This window comes from Lactuca sativa, chromosome 9 (genome assembly GCF_002870075.4).
Source record: "Lactuca sativa cultivar Salinas chromosome 9, Lsat_Salinas_v11, whole genome shotgun sequence".
Classification (NCBI taxonomy): domain Eukaryota; kingdom Viridiplantae; phylum Streptophyta; class Magnoliopsida; order Asterales; family Asteraceae; genus Lactuca; species Lactuca sativa.
In genome coordinates, this window is record NC_056631.2 from 221,355,698 (window position 1) to 221,362,205 (window position 6,508).

Here is a 6,508-nt window from a genome sequence, read left to right on the forward strand (position 1 = left end):
ATGATCTTAACAGAAGGTATGAACATTTTTTTGCAAAGAAAGGTGAAACCTTGACTCAAACCTTTAACAGATTCAATACTCTTGTTAATGATTTACGGAGATTAGATCAGTTGAAGCATAGAACTGTTCTAGTGCAGAAGTTTTTGGATTCTCTGGGTGCAAGTTGGGAGAACCATGTTGATGTGCTAAAAAACAGTGAGAAGATCAACATTATGGACTTACAAAGTCTCTATGGAAATCTTCGATACTATGAAGAATCCAAGCTTCAAAGAAAGGAACTAATGAAAGATTCTCAGCGTGAATCATCTGTAGCTTTGTTCTCAAACAAAAAGCTAGTATCAGATTCAGACACTGAAAGCAATTCAGATACTGATTCCTCTAAAACTTACACTGATGATCTTGAAAAAGTTGTGGCTAGTGCAACTTTGATTGTAAATACTTTTGAGAAATCTGGTCGAAACTTCTCAAAGTTTCAGAAGAAGATGGGAGGAAAGTTTTCAAAAGGATCAGATGCTAACAAAAAGCATGGCGTTGATAAGAAAGGGAAGGCTCAGTGTTTTAACTGTGGGAACACTGATCATTTGGCAAAGGAATGTAAACCAAAAAACAAAGCTCGGATGAATACTGGAAGCAGAAGTACAACAAGCTGATTGAGAAACTGAAAGCAGAAAACTTGGAACATAAAGTTCTTGTTGTTGAAGAAGAAAATTGGAAGACTGATGAGGAGTCATCAGATGATGAAGTCAAGTGTCTAATGGCAAAGATAGAAGACACGGATTTTCCTGAAAAAGGCACAAGTACATTTGATGCTGATATGTCTGATGCAGTTGAAAAATCCAAGAAGCACAACACTGACTCTCCTTCAATGTATCAGGTTAAAAACTTTGTTTCCTATTCAATGAATGAAAAAAATCAGAATGTTTGAGTATTTGGGTGTCATTAATTCTAAAAAGAATCAAACAATAAGGGATTTACAAAATCAACTTGATCTTCTTAAAACTGAAATATCCATGAAAAATAACCTTATTGATTCCATTCAGGAAAATCTTAGAATCACTAGTTTGTCAAATTCATCTTTGTCTGCTGAAATTGACAATGTTAAAAATCTTTTGATCAAAGAACAAATTGTGCTTCATACTTGGGCAAAATCTCATAAGAATGCCAATTATATTATTTCTGCTCAAATTCCACATTCATGTGAGAAAATTCTTGGGGGTAATTTTGCAGAAGCTGAAAAAAGTTTTTAAATCATAAGAAAAAGAATCTGAGTTTTATTCCATGAATGAGATGAAAAACAATTTCAAAAATAAGTTTGTCAGTAACTCTTTTATTAATCAGAGTTTAATTGATGAATACTGTGTTACTAACTCTAATAGTATTACTGAGTGTAATGTTGAAATTACCGGAATTGATCCAACCTCTTACCCTGCACATCTTGTAAGACCAACTCCACTCACTGAGAATACTATTGCCTTTCCTATCTCAAATGGAGTGTTTCATGCTGTTCATGTACAACTTAAGCATTTTCCTGACTGTAATGCAATTGTGAACAAGTCCAAATCAGACACTGATGATAGCTCATCGTCTATCACTGATCATAATATGTCTGACACTGAATTCAGTTGTGATTCAATAATGAACAAAAGGACACAAAGCTCTCTTGGTGAATCTTACAAGTCACAATGTGTTAACTCAAAAAAATTGCTCACCAAGAGGAACTTTGGTACTAGAGTTTGTTACACATGTGGTGATACCTCTCATAAGATTAGTGAATGTTCATTTGATAAATCATCTTTAAGAGCTGATAATATTAAAGTTAGAAATGAAAAATGGACTCTTAAGTGAAATTCTTTAAACTGTCTTCCTAAGGAGTGTTATAATCTATTATCAAATAACTTTGTGAATGACCCATCCTCGAATGGGTCAGTGTGTTCTAACTAGTTTCTTAGCACTGCAGGGTTAGGAGCATCTTTGGTACTTAGATAGTGGTTGCTCAAGGCATATGACAGGATCAAAGTCTCTCCTGGAAGATTATGTCAAGAAAACTGGTCCTGTAGTAACTTATGGAGACAATGGAAAGGGGTTCACTAAAGGATATGGAAATATCAAATGCAATAACGTGGCTTTTCAAAATGTTTCATATGTAAAGGGTCTCAAACACAACCTTATCTCCATCAGTCAATTGTGTGATGCTGACTATGAAGTTCACTTTACAAAGAAGGAAGGTAGAGTTGTCAACACTGACAAGAACATCGTACTTTCATCAAGTAGAAAAGATGATATATATGTTCTTGACACGTTCTCAAGTGACAAGGCGCTGATGCAATGCTTCTTTACAAAGTCTCAGACCAATCTTAGCTGGATTTGGCACAAAAGGTTCTCTCATCTGAACTTCAAGAACTTATCCAAAATATCCAATCAAGATCTAGTTAGAGGGCTTCCAAAATTCAGCGTTGTGAAAGCCAAGATGTGCTCAGCTTGTGAACAAGGAAAACAAACCAGGTCCTCTTTCAAACCCAAGTCATGTTCCAGTATATCAGTCCCTCTTCATTTACTCCACATGGACTTGTTTGGACCTATTCTTGTCCGTTCTTTAGGTGGAAATAAGTACACTCTAGTGGTTGTGGATGAGTTCACTCGATTTACATGGGTGGTTTTCCTAAAGAAGAAAAGTCATGCTGCATAGGAAATTATTTCATTGATTCGTAAAAATGAGACACTGATAGGTCTCAAAGTTAAGCAACTAAGAAGTGATCATGGTACTGAGTTCCGGAATTCAACTCTTGAAGAATTTTGTGATCATAAAGGCATTGGGCAAAACTTCTCAGCTACTCGTACTCCTCAACAAAATGGAGTCGCTGAACGAAGAAATAGAACACTGATTGAGGCAGGAAGGACCTTAATGATTCATGCTGGTCTTCCTATATCGTTTTGGGCTGAAGCTGTCAATACAACTTGCTTTACTCAGAATCGATCTTTAATTCATTGAACTCATAAGAAGACACCATATGAAATGCTGAAAAGTCGAAAGCCAGACGTATCCTTCTTTCATGTGTGCGGATGCATTTGTTATATTCTAAATCAGCGTGATTCAAGATCTAAATTTGAACCTAAGGCTGACAAAGGTAGTTTTGTTGGGTACTCATCGATTTCAAAGGCTTTTCGTGTTTTTCATGTGAACAGGCAATGGATTGAAGAATCCATTCATGTGAAGTTTGATGAGGAATCGTACACTGATGAAAAAGTCACTCATTCTTCCTCTATTTTTCAAGAGCTTCTCTCTTGCCCATTTGACGAAGTTCCTCTTGCTGGAGATGAAGCTGATATTTCTGATTCTATCGTTCCAGTTCCATGTGCCTTGAATCAAGATACTGCAGCCAGATCATCGAATGATTCGTCAGGTGCTGATGAAACCCTTGAAGCTGAAGATTCTCCTGCAACTGATAACTTGTCAGTGTCAAACTCTCCGGAATCAGCATCAGTTTCTGAACATCGATATCATCCTGTTGATCAAATTATTGGGAATATTCATGATGGTGTCCGAACCAGATCTCGTGTATCTAATAATTTTTGCATGTATGTTAATTTCATTTCAATGATCTTACCTAACAAGATACACACAGCTCTTCAAGATGCTGACTGGATTAAAGCCATGCAAGAAGAACTGAATGAGTTTGAAAGGCACAAAGTTTGGACTCTTGTCCCAAGACCATCAGGAAAGACGATCACCGGAACTCGCTGGTTCTATCGCAACAAGGTTGATAAAGATGGAATCATTACTCGCAACAAGGCAAGGCTTGTCGCTCAAGGATTTAGTCAAATTGAATCCATCGACTACGGAGAAACCTTTGCTCCAGTTGCTCGCATTGAAGCAATCAGACTGTTTCTTGCATACGCATCCTACATGAATTTCATTGTCTATCAGATGGATGTGAAAACAGCCTTTCTTCATGGTGTGTTAGAAGAAGAAGTTTTCCTCAATCAGCCTCCAGGTTTTGTTGACAAAGATCACCTTGATTATGTGTATCGATTAGACAAAGCTGTTTATGGACTGAAGCAAGCTCCCAGGGCTTGGTATGAGACGCTGACATCGTATCTTCTTGAGAATGGATACAGACGAGGAGCAATCGACAATACTCTCTTCATCAAAAACAAAGGCTCAGACATGGTTCTTGTTCAAATCTATGTCGATGACATCATTTTTGGCTCTCCAAATGAGAATCTGAGCAAGGAATTTGCAGAGATCATGTCTCAAAGGTTCGAAATGAGCATAATGGGAAAGATGACCTTTTTCTTAGGTCTTGAAGTTCAGCAACAAAAGTCAGGTATTTCTATTTGCCAAAGTAAATATATTTCTGACTTGCTTGTTAAGTATTCTCTCAGTGACTGCAAACCAGCCTCTACTCCAGTGTCCAAGACTGATAAGATACACGCTGATCCAACTGGAACTGATGTAAATCACTCTCTGTATCGAGGAATGATCGGATCTCTTTTATATCTCACGGAAAGTCGTCCTGATATCATGTTTGGAACTATTCTATGTGCTCGATTCCAAGCTAATCCCAAGGAATCCCATCTCATGGCCGTCAAACGTATCTTTCGATACTTGAAAGGGACTCAAAACCTAGCACTGTGGTATCCTCGCGACTCAGCATTTGAACTTTTTGGATACACTGATTCAGACTATGTAGGATGCAATTTGGACAAAAAGATACGTCTGGTGGATGTCACTTCCTTGGAAATCGTCTCATCAGCTGGTCTAGCAAGAAGCAAACATCAGTAGCCATCTCGACTGCAGAAGCTGAGTATGTTGCAGTTGGGAGATGTTGTGCTTAGCTCTTATGGATTCAAAATCAGCTTCAAGACTATGGGATCAAGTTCTCAAAGACTCCCATATATTGTGATAACACCAGTGCCATTCAAATCACACAAAACCGTATTCAGCACTCAAAGACGAAGCATATCGAAATCAGACATCATTTCATCAGAGATAATGTTGAGAAGGGAAAGGTTGTTCTTGAACATGTCAAGACTTCAGAGCAACTTGCTGATATCTTCACTAAGGCACTGGATTCTCAAACAACTGCTTACATTATTAGAGAACTTGGAATGATTACCTTGTAATTAATTTTGCTGATTAATTTTGCTGATTAATTTTGCTAATATTTGGTATTGTCTTATAAGCTGATGTACATTGTGCTGATGATGACATGCTGGTGATATTTTCATACTAAGTACTTGGTTTGATCTCCTATCTTTCTCTTCTTCAACTCTTCTCAACTAAAGTTGAATGATTCACTGTATTAAACCATACACTGATAACAACTTGAAACTCCTTGCCGATGGTTAGATCAAAACACCAAGATCTATCACACGCAACTATCTCTTCTTACCAATCTTACACTGATTCCGTGATTCAGTGTGACAAAACACACATTGATGAGAATCTAAAAATCTTTGCCGATGGTTAGATCAAAACACCAAGATCTATCACACACAACTATCTCTTCTTACCAATCTTACACTGATTCCATGATTCAGTGTGACAAAACACGCACTAATGAGAATCTAAAAATCTTTGCCGATGGTTAGACCAAAACACCAAGGTTTATCACACGCAACAATCCTTTCTTTACCTTCTTCTCATTCAGGGTCTAATGATTCAGTAAGATAAACCACTCACTGATAAAGACACAACACTCTGTGCCGATGGTTAGATAATATCACTAGTATCTATCACACGGACCAATCTCCTTGCTAGCCCCAATTAAGCAAGTTGTACCTTGAATTGACGGAGAAATATTTTCAGCATGTAACTTTTGTGACTCTGATCTCAGCGCTTCCGCGAACACTGATTGACGTTTCATCTTCCGTCAACGGCTCTTTTACCCAACGGCTATTTTTCTGATCTGACAGGTTGTTACGATACGCCGTTATTTTTTATGAAGATAATCATTAACTTTTTAAAGGCCCGTTTAATTCCATATTTAAGCCTCTTCTCACCCTTATTTCAAACTTTCCTTCCACAATCTAAACTTCTTTCACCTATACTCAAAACCCTAGAACCCTAAAAACTCTCTAATGGCTGCTTCTTTGTTCACCTTCTCTTCCACTTCCCGAAGGGTAATCCCTGCCCCAAACTCTCCTCCTCTACCAATATACATCAAAGCCACCAACGTCATTTTTAACCCTGATATTCCAAATATTCATAGAGGTCTTGGACTCGATGATTTTGTTAACTTCTTAGCCTCATGTCGTCTTCGTTACGCCATCTGTGACACTCCATCTGAGTTCTTCCCAGAACAAGTCTGTGAGTTCTACTACACTGCAACTGTCAATGACGACAACAATGCCATTACCGGGACCATTGGCCATGGAAGACACTCTGTCTTTATCACCGCAGAACTTCTCAGTGCTGCACTAAGGTTACCTATTTTTGAACCTTTCTCTGAACTTCCTTCTATTGAACGATGTCGACGATTATTCGATCAACTGGGATATGATCACT

At 37.9% G+C, this 6,508-nt stretch overlaps 1 protein-coding gene across 1 annotated transcript; it reads left to right on the forward strand.

The window, feature by feature from the left end:
- The first annotated feature begins 281 nt into the window (after positions 1-281).
- On the forward strand, positions 282-5,234 carry LOC128129284 (uncharacterized). The gene is made up of 3 exons (XM_052767904.1): positions 282-636; positions 3,273-3,536; positions 5,185-5,234. Exons 1-3 carry the CDS (start codon positions 282-284, stop codon positions 5,232-5,234), a joined length of 669 nt encoding a protein of 222 aa, XP_052623864.1.
- Positions 5,235-6,508: the final 1,274 nt, after the last annotated feature.

Excerpts from the sequence above, each read along its gene's own strand:
- LOC128129284 (XM_052767904.1), top strand. The coding sequence starts at position 282 with ATGAAAGATTCTCAGCGTGAATCATCTGTAGCTTTGTTCTCAAACAAA. Across the intron at positions 637-3,272 it reads GATGAATACTGGAAGCAGAA|AGCTTCTCTCTTGCCCATTT; the intron begins GTACAACAAGCT and ends CTATTTTTCAAG. Across the intron at positions 3,537-5,184 it reads TATTGGGAATATTCATGATG|CTGATGTACATTGTGCTGAT; the intron begins GTGTCCGAACCA and ends TTGTCTTATAAG.